At 33.0% G+C, this 14,897-nt stretch overlaps 1 protein-coding gene across 1 annotated transcript in view; it reads right to left on the bottom strand.

Moving 5' to 3' along the window:
- The window catches only part of LOC132721137 (structural maintenance of chromosomes flexible hinge domain-containing protein 1-like), an 87,098-nt gene extending 75,560 nt beyond the window's left edge, over positions 1-11,538 (bottom strand). The window contains exons 1-9 of the mRNA XM_060705392.1: positions 11,364-11,538; positions 8,995-9,073; positions 8,339-8,497; positions 5,638-5,720; positions 4,399-4,520; positions 4,120-4,249; positions 3,090-3,209; positions 2,237-2,403; positions 958-1,054 (exon numbers count right to left, since the gene is read on the bottom strand). Of these exons, the coding sequence (XP_060561375.1) occupies positions 958-1,054; positions 2,237-2,403; positions 3,090-3,209; positions 4,120-4,249; positions 4,399-4,520; positions 5,638-5,720; positions 8,339-8,497; positions 8,995-9,073; positions 11,364-11,510 (1,104 nt within the window). The 5' untranslated portion in view covers positions 11,511-11,538. The remainder of the gene's footprint in view (positions 1-957; positions 1,055-2,236; positions 2,404-3,089; positions 3,210-4,119; positions 4,250-4,398; positions 4,521-5,637; positions 5,721-8,338; positions 8,498-8,994; positions 9,074-11,363) is intronic.
- Positions 11,539-14,897: the final 3,359 nt, after the last annotated feature.

Below are 14,897 nucleotides of genomic sequence, written 5' to 3' on the forward strand. Positions count from 1 at the left end.
ATGACGTTCCGTAAGCTAGCTGGATAGCTTCCTCACATGAAAGAATCCGAAAGTCCCTATCAGGATTCGAACCCACAGTGGTGAGGGGCAAGTGGTAGAGATTTCCATACAAAAAATATAACATAAATTGAATTACATACACTGTAGTGCAGGCTGGCCCAAGTATATACAAAAGGCAAAAGCATGTCATTTTTGTTTCAACATGTTAAGGGTTAAAAAAAGAAATTGGCACAAAGACAATTACATACATTAAGTTTTCAATGTTTGGTCATTAAAGTATTACCATTGGTGTTTCTGTACCTTAATACATTGGCAATAGATTAAAGTCCCATTTCTTCTTAAAAGCACATTTACATAACAAAATTAATAATAACGAAACATTAACAAATTGTTTCAGCCCTAAAATGGACAGGTTTCTCATTTCCAATACTTATTACTGGTGTTAAAAAACTAAAATTAAATTACTTTATCTGTAAACATGAGATTGGTTTTGGTTTTACTATCTGGAACACTTAAAATTTATTTTGAAACTATACAACTATACAATAAATCTGGAAGTGTTTTGCAAAAAATTGCTTTTTTGTTTTTGTTTTTTTTTTATGCAGATTTTAACACAGTTACAGTCAGACCCACTAAACTGGCTTTCCTGTATAAAACTATCCAGTAATTTCCAATTTCTCTGCAAGTGACTGACTACTTATCTCATATGATTTCCTTATTAGAAGTAAGAGAAAAATGACCATTAGAGACCATCCGAGATTAATAGTCACTGAAAAATTATGCCTTGTGGTTCAAACCAGCAACCCTGGATCACTAAAAGGATGCTCTCCCTATTGCGCTAAGCTATCAAAATAACTTCTTTCATAATTTTATGTGTATAAAAATTTATGAAATATCATGCAGTATGTCAGTGTTTCTTGAGATATTATGGTATAAATATTAAAGCATATAGCATACCTCTATATCAATGTTTTTAAATGGTGAAGCTCCTCTACTATTGTTATCAGATTCCACGTTGCCAGCAGGTCCATGTAGGTAATAGTGATATATGTGCCTGTAACAAATATATACACATTACACAACTTTTTAAAAGAGATGACCATAATCTTCAGCATGCCCAATGTATCTTTTAAAAGCAGGTACTGTACCCACTAGTTTTGTTTCAAAAGTGGGTGGTAAAGCATTAAAAATGTGTGTACAATTTGCCAGACAAATAAAAACAATTATTTGATTTGTCAAAAAAAGATTGGTTTGTTTACAATTTTTCCACTTATTTCTAACAAAGTTTTTACAAAAAAAATATTTGCCACTGAATTTCAAAATCACAGGTTTAGTTTATAGTAATTACAAATATATGGTACAAAAATCAGGCCAGCCTATGACTTAAGATGAAATATTTTGGAGAAAAAAAATAGACAAAAATTGTAAACAGATCAAGATCAAACAATCACTATGATATATTTCAACAATTACCAAATATTTAAAATAAGACATTGAAAAATGAGGACAGTGTGATACTGATAAGCATCAATATTTACAAAGGATTTTTAAAGTTTACTTGTCATGTGATATCTCAGCTTACAGTTCTCATTTTCATCTGAACAGGGTGAGAAAATAATGGCGGCTGTGGAATGTCCAGGAAGGTTTGTGTTAATATATCCACCAGACATTGATTTGCATATTAATCAGTGCATTATCTAAACATATTTGAAATAGTTATGAGCAAATTTCTTCTGCAACTTAAATAATTCGCTTATTGTCTGATTTCTGCAAAATTTTATCAAATTTATGTGTTTAGTCATAATTCAGTGATGTATTACACACAGGTGCTTTGAAAAAGTGTTTTGGGTTTCAAACTGCTATATCTTGCAGATTTCTGTATAGATGGCAGCTAGGCCACTATATTATTGCCATTATTGTTCATTCCTCATCGGCAATAAATGTGTGTACTTGCACATGGTTTTTGGAAAAATTACATACTCATTGTATTTTCTACATGAGATACACAGGATTGTGCATGACTGAGCATGCTGACCAATATGTGTATCAATTAATTCATATAATGCCTGATCAATATGGTACATAATTTATCCACAAATTATTATTTTGATGAAAAGTGAGCCCCTTAAGCTAGGTTTATTACTTGTTGTGTACACTAGACTACATCTGTAGGTTTGCTGCTTCAGGCATTGTCACATAAATCCTTACAACCTATAAACAATCTAAGCAAACATACGAGAGTTGTCTTGTCCATTCTGATATACCATCTTTCAGATATTGTAGGTGATCTTTACTAATGCCCTGTATAACAACCACGGTAAAATGCTCTCTTATTTTCTCCTCCACTTCAATCATCTGTCGTAAAACCTCGTCCTCCGCAGGAATATGACTAGCATCTCCAAGCTGCAACATATTCATGGACAATTTATTACCCTGAACTTACTGGATTTCTTCAACAGGATTTTTACTTTTATCTGAGGCAACAGTTGTGCCAAGAAAACCACTGATTTTGCTTATACTTTAATATACAGGCTGAAAATACAATTTTTACAGCATTTTTTCTTGTGGTATGGAACGCCAATCTGTTAATGATGGAAACCCTGTTGAATAGACTTGCCCAGAAACAATTCTCATCAATTCAATTTTAGGTATATAAAGATGAAAATTTAAAGTAAGTCAGTCAACAGCTTAGAAATTTTACAGACTGGTCAAACTTTTTGGATGCATAATCAGGGTTCAATAATTCCACTTGTCTCCTGGTATTTATGAGTAGACCTGAAGCATAACAAAAAGTAGTATTTTCAGATTATGGAGTGTCCAGATTACCACTGTACTGTCATGACTCTATTGTACTGCCACGTACCTAATCAATTAATATATGTTTTTGTTTTTTTTAAAGCAGAATTTAATTGAATATTGGTAAGAAAGCTGAACTTGGCAAATATAGACAGGTAAATTTTAAAAAAAAGAATCATTATTTAAATAGAAAAATTAATTCTTTCTTTTTGTGTAGGGCCAAAAATTTGTCAGGCTGCACAAACAAATTCAGACTATTTTACAAAACAGCCATGGTTGCTGGGTAAAGTTACCTTTCTTTTCCTGATAAATCCACTGTAAATATCTTCATTGTTTCTTTCTTTTTTTTCAAACTCCTCCTTAGATATGACCAGTTCATTTACATCCTTTGAACCTTGGGGTCGTGAAATCATCTGAAATGCACATGTTAAAATAACCCTTACACCATTACCTTACTGAACTTGTGAAATGTACTTTTCCTGCCTTGTATAATGACTTCCAGGTATTATGAGTAAATGCTTAACCTACCAGATTTCTATAATAAACTAGATTGAAATTTTTGATTAAAATTTTGGAACCAACCATTATCAATTTTATCGTTTATTGACTAGACAACAATATCAAGTATCACTGGTGGAAAAGACTAACTTCTAGTTCTAGCAGGGTGAGGGTTTTTCACTATAAAAACAACCTGTTCAAGTACAACAGTAAAATTGGTGACAGACATCTATGAATACAGCCATTATGTGAATAATGTTGCCTAATACATGTATACCAGTACTCCAAATAAAAAGTTCCTCCTAAGTTACAATGTTAACTTAAATGATAAATAACATGATAGTGTAGTTTCAATCACATTTGGTATATTCTACAATGATTTAATTTCTGTATCTTTAATTTCTGTATCTATCAGAAACTAAATTCCAGCAAAGAACTTGAGGATGAGCATTAACTGATCATAACTGCAGAACTAACTTTTACCATCCTAAGTATGGATTTCTCATGACAAATTAGATTCCTTAGAGGCTAAGTATATATTTTTTTTTTTGTTGGATTTTACGTCGCACCAACACACAAGAGGTCACATAGCAATGTACCAGTTTCAGTGGTGGAGGAAGACCTTGTTTGCCTATCTGTGCATAATTTCAGGCACAAATTGTAAGCTAGCCAGAATAGACATGACAGAACTATTATACATAAGTATTGAGTCCTTAAAACACACATAATTAGCTAGCGAGAGGTCACCCACAGGTTGATATCATTTGAACTGGAAAGTGTATAATATGTCATTTCTTGAAACTACCCTAATCTAAACAGACTTACCCGCGTAGAGGTTCCGATGAAGAAAATCGCCTGTTTTCCGCCGACACCAAAATAAGAGATATCACTGTTGAGGGATTTCGGCAAGTTCTGGTCAACAAATGATTCGTCCTCATCTATCTCATCTAGTCCACTGAAAATAAACATCATACCATGTAACTTCATCTGTTTAACCCTTAATCTGATGACATTCTTGAAACTGTCTTTTATGAATTTTGGAATTTCATGATTTAAAATCATAAATTTCGTTATTTCATAAATATGCATATTAAATTCATTTACCTCAGAGGTCTTTTTTCTTTACGATTAAACTTCGAGAGTCTGTATATAGCCCAATTGTTTAGCTGACGTGAAGTCATTCCCTTCCCATTGTCAATAACATACACAGTGGCTTCATCAAAATGCTGAAAAACCATCAAATTAATACATAATTTTTACACAAGTTACATAACACATACAGCCTGAGGTTTAAAGGGACTCCACTGAGGTTTGTTGACACGACAGGCCAGGAAATGGTTTTTCTCTCGAGATGTTGGTTTATACAAAGCACTTGTGTGCAAACTCTTATTATTCGCTAGCTTTATTTTCTAGAATAAACATATTCATTGTGCAAAATTACCAAAAGAAGAAAATGCAAACCAGGCTAAACAACTAATACAAGTTTTTTACAATTTCATATACATTATAATTATTTCTATGATGTACATGTTTTATCAAATTTATTCATATATTCAAAAAATGCTTTAAATATCAATTTTAAATCTAATCCAGAATATATTTCTTTTTCATCTTTTTTTCTGTTTTAAATGCCTGAGTTGATCTATTGTATGCTTTTAGATTTCTTGATCTTAATATGAGCACCTTTAAAGCAGAATTTCAGTAACAAAAGTTCTTAGTAATGTTAGGCATAAGGTTCAAGTGTTAATACTCTCAGTACTGAAATATTCTATAAACAAGGATAATAAAGATTTATCCAGTGACAGAATGCTCTACTTTCCTCAGTGCTGGAAATTACAATTAATAATTAAAGCCAAATAGAACAGGGCACGTTGCTCTGCAAAAGTGACTTACCAGCAGTTGATAGTGAACAAGTATTTCAAATTTTAAGTGAATAGCTTTGATCGTTTTTGAAATCTATTCTGAATTTAATAAAAAGGGAAATAATTCAACAAAAATGACTAAGTTAAGTATTATCTGCCCCTTAGATTTTGTTTATGAACAAGTATTACAAGTTTAAAGTGAATGGCTTTGATTAATTCACACCAACACTGTAAAGGTCATATGGAGCTTTTGTGGTGGAGCAAGACCTCAGGTATTCTGGTAAAAAAGGCAGCCAGGTAGAACGACTTTCCGTAAGCTTGTTAGATAGCTTCCTCACATGAAAGGATCCAAAGTCCCTAGCTGGAATCAAATTTCCAGCAGTGAGGGGAATCAAGGGATGGTTTAAAAGCTATGTCCTTAACTACTTGGCCATGGCTGCTTAAAATGTGCAACTTGAAAATTACTGATTATCACACTTACCAGTCTAATCTCTATATTCCTGGGTCCAGAGTTATTTCTTGTGGCAGCTAAAGAATTGTCGATCAATTCTGCAAATGCATATGCTGAAAAAATGAATTTTTAATGTGTTAGTCATTATTCATTTTAAAAAGATGATACTATGCTTTCTAATTTAAAATACATTATTCAAAAGTATAAAGAATCTCTTTATGGTAGATTGTGTTTTGGTAAAACGACAACTTTTATAACAAGATAATTTTTTAATATAAGTCATGTGTTTATGGTTTTAAAGTATCTTAAAATTTAACAGACAATTAGTTTGCACATTTAACCATAAGTCTGACAACAATCATTTTGTTTCTCTAATGAAACAAACCTAAAATTCCTTGATTCTTGCTGTTAAGGATTTACCCTCATTGAAAATTTTTTCTTCTTTTTTCTAATTTCATTTGAAACTTTATCTCTTGAAAGCTGAACACAGGCAAGAAATTCTGTAGTCAAATTTTAATTTCTGTACCCAAATTAATTATTTATTAAGCAAATGGCTAAAACAGCTAATGGTAAGGGTGTAACAGTATACCGTACATGCGGTATACCCTACAGTTTTCACTCGGTATGGTTCACGGTACAACAAATCACCTGTAAGTTACAGGGCGGTAGAGCATTTTAAACCATTTTCAAGGGGAGTAATTATTTCAGTAAAAATTGCAGAAGATGATTTTAAATCAGGGTCAGTGTCTTTTTAGTCAAAATATAGAAGCATTTTGGATTTAAGCTGAAATAATAATCAGGAAAATGTCTTCTTTGACTGCTATTTCAATGTGCTGAATTTATTTTTCTGACATTGCTATTTTTGTAAAAACTGACCATCGGCTGAAACTGCCTTTTTGGAAACACTTTTTGGCAAGCTGAAATTTGTGAATAAAGGAAATCTTTGTTGAATCCAAAATATTGTCAAAACACTGCAATAGGCAGCTAGTTGTGTAGAGTTATGGCTACGATATTTTGTTGGATATTTTCCATACCGATCCATATTGTCAACGGATATATGTAACTGTTAGTAAATACATTATAACCAATATGAATGTTATAAGTGAGTAAAGTAAAATAATTTTTGTGTTCAGCTTATGCTCATTATTACACGTAGTCCGTAATATGTCTCATCCAGTACATCTAACTGCTGAACATTTTAAATTTTTCTCTTAAATCTGAGTAATTTATCCAAAATAGTTATCACCTTCAGAGATCTGCTGAGGACGCGATTTTGCGCCATTGGCGCTAAAATAAATGAGAATGGAGCAGGAAAATCGGCAGCAAAGGGCCATGGGCGCATCTAAAATCTGTGACAGACTTATAAGAAAACAAAACTGTCTGCTGGGTTATTTAGTCATCCAGTCAAAACTGGTACCAACAGCAACATGTTACCCATGCCCCTGTAATTACGCATATTCTTGAGTTTATCAATTCCCCTATAGCTTTTGTCCATGTTATCTACTTACCGCATTTCTTCCCATAATCCCTTTCCCACACAGACTCATTTCTACTACCGTAAATTTAATCCAATAAAACAAACAAACAAATTATACAACTACATTTGTTGTACTTAATATTTAAAATGATTATCGGTAACTGAAAAAAAAGTGTTGCTATTTTAAGAAATGCTGTAAGTTACAGTATAATCTGACAGGTGTACAAGTTGATCACCCCTAAGGTCACTCAAGTTCACGCAAGTTTTGGCTGATGAAGTGTAAAAAAAGATGTCTTTTTCGTCATCAGAATATTTGGCAGGGTGATTAACCAACCAATCAGGGAAACATTGTGCATGACTTTTTTCATGATCAAAAGGTCTGTCGGCAAGTGTCTTTGATGTATGCTGTCTACACAGAGGCATACAAGGGGCAATAAAATTCGTCAATATACAGTGGTAAGGGACATTTGGTGCAAAGTAGGAACAATTAAATGGATAATGCACAGTATAAGACATTACAAGTAAGAACCAGCAATTATGTGAATAAATTTGCATATCAAATTTTTAGCAGCCATTTAAAAAATATTTTGCAATTTGCAATTAATATTAGTTAGAAAGTTACCATGTAGGCATAATTTTTAATTATTGGTTAAGTACTGAATCATAAGTGAACCACTTGTCATAAAATATGATTTAAGTTTTATTACCAGGGAAATTCAATCATCTACAAACTTTTTAACAGTTATTTTGATCAATGTTTACTTATTTTCCCAAGGCCCATACTTTGGTAAAAATGGCCCATCATTTTCAGACCAAGTGGGCCCAGTACTTTCAAATTCTTGGCAGATCTTTGCACCTTACATATGACAAAAAAATGTGATGTTTCTATCACCTGTGCTTCGATATTGAATGATATTTTTATTGTACGTATTTCACTTCTCAAAGCTTCAGAAAATATTAAAGCCTTTAGCCTTTTACTTTAACTATCAAAATGTCAATAAAATACATAATGTTGTTACATCATAATTTTAAATTAATTTTGCATAATACATCTGCGTGAAAATATAAAGTTTAAATGGATTACATATAATTTTCTTTAGTCAACCCGTATCGTGATACATATCGTATCATGGACCCTGTACGTATCGTATTGTGAGGTGAGCTTATTGTTACACCCTTAGCTAATGAAAGAGTGAACCATTTTTGGCACAAGTGTAGCGCTTTGCAAACCCTCATATCCCTGATTTAACTTACGTAGTGGATTTTGTCCTTCTGAAGCGTAGTATTCATACATTCCTCCTTTCACAATGGTGTCATAATGAGGAAGGTAGTTCACCCTTTCTTGAACAGGGGCACATAACTCTTGATCCAATGAACGAAGAATGTATAGTGTATCAGCTTTCTCCACACTACCTGTTGTTGAAAAGACAACAGAATAAAAAAGACAAGAAGCATGGCAATACCATGAAACCAGATTTTCAAACCGGAAACAAATTTCTACTTTTTAGTAACAGTGACGTTGACCCATGGGGACCCAAAAGCAATAATATATTTCTATATACCAAGTTTAATTGTTTGATCACAATATCATATCATTATCTTGATCCTTACTCTAGTTAATGACTTAAATCCTGGCAATAACTATTACTTCTTGTTCACAGTTAACATACATACTATTGACAAGCATTGTTAATTTTTTGCTCTTTATTCTTTAAATAAATGAGCAAATATTAATCGAATATCACTTGTTAAACATGTTTAATTTGCGAAAGACAAGAGAGTAAATGCAAAGGAGTGTCATGTATCATATACAAATTAGAAGATATTGCAAAGATAGGTTACTCAGGACTGACCAATGACAATGGCACTTTTACAAAAATAATGATAAAATAAAACAATGATTAATTTACCCCAGGACTCATCATCTTTTATCTCTTCTCTGTTAGTTGTAGCAATGACAAACTTCTCATTTGACTTTAAACTAAGCTTCTGCAAAATTAACAAACATAATCTGTAAACATAAGCAAAATACATATACAGTTTTAATGAGTAATTTAAACATTTTATTTCTTTCTTTTACAACAAAGGAAACCCCATTCTGATGTCATTTTGACATTTGTAAAAATCATATCTACTATAAGCTATATAGCAGAATGATTTTGTTATGTATACAAAGTCTATTGGTGTCCAAGATTACTGGCATATGAAATACAGTTAAACTTTGTTCGCTCGAACTCGGATCGCTCGAATACCTCCCTTCGCTCGAACTCATCGCCCAGTCCCGGCAAAATTCCTATATAATATATACTGTTCTACCTCGGATCGCTCGAACACCCATCGCTCGAACTCTCGAACCTGATCTCCGGTCCCTTCGGCAGAAATATAGTGTAAATCACACCTTTTCGGTCGAACTCAAACAGACAACAAAAGTTGCGGGTCGACATGTTCTAAATAATTGACAGTCGGCGACACATGTTTTTAACACCTCGTGATCGTGACAAAGGCAATTATGGGTAATTGATACAAAATAAAAGGTGTTTTACCGATTTGTTTGTTATGATACAATTGTTTATTTGCAGTCTTTAGTAACGATAAAAAGAAAGTAACTCCTGAAATGCCCAAAGTAAATAAATAAGTAAATGACGTTTACCCGGAAGGCTTTAATTACAACCGTGGTTCATGTAATGTGAATTGTAACAGTGTAATCTATTTATAGAATGATACTTGTATGTGTGTTTATTTTAGTAAATGACTACAAGTAGATGCTGCTATAAAATGTTGTTTTTTAATATATTATCGATTCATTGTTTAAAATAAAATTCATCCCATAATAAACTTGAACACTGTTCACAGTTTAAATAATGCTCGCCCGATCGAACTCAACCAATTGCAATATTCATAAATATAGATTAACACCGTGCACCGTTAATAGTGTTTCAATTCAATAGGATAAAATTTCTTAATATGACGTATTCGACAAACAGATGTACTAAAAAACAGTTTTATTGACTTATTTATCATTTGACCGATATAAGCTGGAAAACCTTAAGCCTATGTTCTATGTAATTATTGTTCAACCTCGGTTCGCTCGAACTACCGATCGCTTGAACAAATTTGCACAGGCCCTCCGAGTTCGAGCGAACGAAGTTCGACTGTATCTATATAGTAATATTAAATTTGGTTGATACACAGAAAAAAATCCCCTTTAAAGACATTTCATGAAGTAGTGCAAAGGAAGGAAACTTTAAACAAGATAATAGAATTTTCTAACACTTTGCATGATAAGAGAATTTTCTTACGCTTTGCATGATTAAAGGGAAGCATAGTTAAAACAAATGAAAAGGAAATTAGAATAAAATTCTCTGCATTTGTTTCAACTTTCCTTCTTTGCCTAAATTGTAAAAAAATTGCACAACTACCTAAAACAACTTAAAGACAATATGATTATGAACAAAGAAAACATTGAAACTGCAAACAAAAGGATGATATCTTTATTTGTAAAACTGAACCCTTCAACTCTCGTATTATCAGGGAATTTGTGTGAATTGTTTCTATTATAGTACACAAAACTTCAAAACATCAGTGTCACTTTCAATCAAGTGTTTAAGACATATTATCACAGGTAATGGATTCTAAGAAACTGATTAAAATTCAAGTACAATTGTCTGGATTGATTAAAGTTCAAGTGATACAATTGTCTGGATTAAATCATTTACTGACTTGATTATCTCACTGCATTTTGTCACATCTTTATCTGAATATTGACAGAAATAATCGGTGCTGCAGATAAGATTTCAGTTATTGATGCAAACTGGAAGCACTGATCTCACCCATGCCCCAATATTGCACAGAAACTTAGGTTTGCTCTCTTGCACTGAACTTTATTCCAAATATCTTTTTTTTTGTAAATCTTTTAAGTGTAATGCTTTCTTTTAAGCAATGCAGTAAAACATTCTGGCCAAGAATATGTATCAAAACATTCTTTTCCATAGTTCTTTTTTAACTTAAAAATTGTAGCTAATTAACATATCCGAAAACTGAACATTTTCAGCTTGTCACATATTTCCGCGAGATGGATCTGCTCGATATTAGCGGTTTCAAAGTGCATAAAAACGTAAGATTGAGGTTGCATATTGTTTATACACCGCACTTATTGATAACGGATGATATAATTTTAGTTATGCAAAGACAAAGGGTTCCTAATCAGCTGAATTTGAAAATCAATTTTCTGCAATATTGAATTTAGAAAAAATATGGCTTGTAAAAGCGAAATAAAAACCTTTATTAGGCGTTCCTTTAATGTCTTAAAATTTGAAACTCCTCCTATTGATACTTTTACTTCTGGCGAGTCTTTATCTCGGCGATCATACACAAAAACAAAGCTGTCAGATTCATCAGACGCTCCGTCGGCTTTGTGTGCCGCCATTTTGTTGACGGTGCGTTAGTAAACACATTCCCTTGTGAACAATCCTAAAAATACTGTGCGTCGTCTGGGATGCTTTGTGTACTGTTATTTTTTAAAATGTTTGTTCATCTAATAAATTTGGTGAAAGAAGACTTGAATTAAGATTAGAATCTAAATTAACTAATTTTCTTCTAATTTACCTTTTTAGGACATGTACTACGGATACATTTCTTCTAGATATTAATTTGTTTCAGTGTATAATTATTTTAAGTTATTTGAAAATATTTTATGATAACTCGGAATTGTTAAATTAAATAACTCATTGCAATATGAAAAGGGTTACGGCCTATGAGTATGTTAATAGCCGTGAATATAAAGTGTTTTTACTTATCAATGTTAAGCCTTTTTAAAACAAACAACGGGCGTGACGTAGTAATAAGTCAAGTCAAGTCAAAAGATTTATTCAGTAAATAAAGGCCTACGGCTCAAAATACATATCGTGAAAATGTAATATTGAACATTATAAGGTTGTGTCGTTTACAAGTTTTGATAAATTCTCGTTACATTTGATGAAAGAAATTCATAAAAGTTATGTAACATGTGTAATTCGGTTCCAGTTTAGTTAATAGGTATTTCTAATTTCTAAATATTTGTTATGTACAATGAAAAAAGCATGATATTCACAGTCAATGTGGTAATTAAGTTAAGTTATTTTCAGGACAAAAGTTGCAATTTTAAGCGTTCTTGAAAAGGTATATTCAAATGCCTACTGATTTCAGCATTAAGTTTGTGACTTGAACATCGGAATTAAGCATAAGCTTTTTTTATGTTTTACAAGGATTTCTATTAGAAGATAGCGTTCTACGTTTAATAAGCATTTAAAATAACAATAATGGTAACATTTACTGGCATTGTTAATATTATCATGCCAATTTTAAGTATAACAATCTATTATGCAGTTGTTTAAAACTGTTAACAAAAATATTCACATCTACTATTTCTTGAGAAATCCAGATGTAACCAAATGCATATCTGTACAGAAGTGTTCGTATTTTGCTAGCCCAACAAGTTCTACCAGCTTTATCTAGTGACTTTTAAAGGGAGACACAGGTAAAATGTTCATTGCTTCGTTTTGAATTTTTCCTACATTACTCTGCAAATGTCCTCAAAGTAAATACACTACACAGTCACAGGAATAAAGTGGTGATTTCCTAACTTGACCCACGTGGGTCAGGTTGGAGCGTTAAGATTTCACAATAGTTCTCACAGTGAACCCTGGAAACGTTAAAGAACATGTCAAATGGATGGCTTAGATATGTTTCAATCATACAAAATCCACAATATCTGTTATTGTGATTCAAGTCACATTACTTGTTTAAAAACTACTCGGTGATTCTGTCGGCGTCTAAATTTCGTTTAGCAGTGTGTAGATGTATTAACTCTTTAAACCCAAAATATATAGAATTTATACAGAAATTCATGCTGGGACTTAAAAGAGTGTCATTTTAGCGTGATTTGAGTACATAAGATCATTTTCATATTGTTGTCATTAATTTGTCAGAGTACCCCTGTAGCATTAAATAACATTGTTTTGGGTAACGGCATGGTGGCATAACTAATAGTTTACATTAATATTGGATGCAATTTGTAAAATAAGTAATACAAAGTGGGAGTCTACCACATTCATCTAACACCATGCTTGTATTTGTTGTTGATTTTTTTCGGACATTGTAGTTTATTACAATAAAGTAAAAAAAATATCATTTTTATTAATAATCTTCAAGATAATAAATATTTCTTTGTAACGACAGTCCCCTGGCCAGACAGTAAAAAACACATGATTTTGAAAATAGTATAAAAAGTTATCCTTATTTCCCTGAAATATTGTTATGGCAACCCTAATTTACTTAAAAAAGCAAACATCGCTTTTTATGGTAAACATTTTTTTTTACCTTTTTTACTCAATCAAATCGAGTCTGCAATTTTTTTTATGATAATGTTGTTTCACTGCTTGGGATCATCCCTTTTCCAGATTCTTTGACTTAAACACATATTTTCCATTTGTCGTGAAATTAAAACTTCAGGCGTGGAAAATTTCTGACAATAAGCCAAAATGAAATCATTTGGTATTTCTGAACCACTGCATGGTAAAGACAAATAAGGAGGTTTATAGTTACCGATCCCCCATACCCCTGAGACTACTGCTTGTGCTTCTTCTGCCGAGTACTGCTAGCGCTGATGTTACTACATTCAAAAACTTAATTGTTTTCTTTCAAGGGAATGACAATAAGGGTGATGTGATTGCGAAACATTTCGAGTTTGAAGCTTTTAAGACTGGGAACAAGAAGAGAATGAAAGGTGGTTGTTAGTGATGTTTTCCGGAGATTTGGCACGTGAATAACGGTGTCTAGATTCATGCTTTTAAATATTCATGAACATTTGAGAAAGGCTTTGTGTTATCTACGGTATTTTCTGACGTAACCCTCTTTTATTATGCCCCCACTTCAAAGAAGAGGGGGTATATTGCTTTGCATTTGTCGGTCCGTAGACCAAATGGTTTCCGAGTGATAACTAAAGAACCCTTAGGCCTAGGAACTTCAAACTTGGTATGGTGATTGGTCATGACCAGTAGATGACCCCTATTGATTTTGGGGTCAAGGGGTCAAAGGTCAAGGTCACATTGACCTTGTAAGTAAAAACGGTTTCCAATCAATAACTAAAGAACACTTAGGCCTAGGAACTTCAAACTTGGTATGGTGATTGGTCATGACCAGCAGATGACCCCTATTGATTTTTGGGTCAATGGGTCAAAGGTCAAGGTCACATTGACCTTGTAGGTAAAAACGGATTCCGATCAATAACTTAAGAACGCTTAGGTCTAGGAACTTCAAACTTGGTATGGTGATTGGTCATGACCAGCAGATGACCCCTATTGATGTTTGGGTCAAGGGGTCAAATGTCAAGGTCACATTGACCTTGTAAGTAAAAACGGTTTCCGATCAATAACTAAAGAACGCTTAGGCCTAGGAACTTCAAACTTGGTATGATGATTGATCATGACCAGCAGATGACCCCTATTGATTTTGGGGTCAAGGGGTCAAAGGTCAAGGTCACATTGACCTTGTAGGTAGAACGGTTTCCGATCAATAACTAAAGAACCCTAAGGCCTAGGAACTTCAAACTTGGTATGATGATTGGTCATGACCAGCAGATGACCCCTATTGATTTTGGGGTCAAGGGGTCAAAGGTCAAGGTCACATTGACCTTGTAAGTAAAAACGGTTTCCGATCAATAACTAAAGAACGCTTAGGCCTAGGAACTTCAAACTTGGTATGGTGATTGGTCATGACCAGCAGATGACCCCTATTGATTTTGGGGTCAAGGGGTCAAAGGTCAAAGTCACATTGA

The sequence above is a fragment of the Ruditapes philippinarum genome, unplaced genomic scaffold (assembly GCF_026571515.1).
Source record: "Ruditapes philippinarum isolate M1 unplaced genomic scaffold, ASM2657151v2 ctg1065_1_1_1_1, whole genome shotgun sequence".
NCBI classification, from domain to species: domain Eukaryota; kingdom Metazoa; phylum Mollusca; class Bivalvia; order Venerida; family Veneridae; genus Ruditapes; species Ruditapes philippinarum.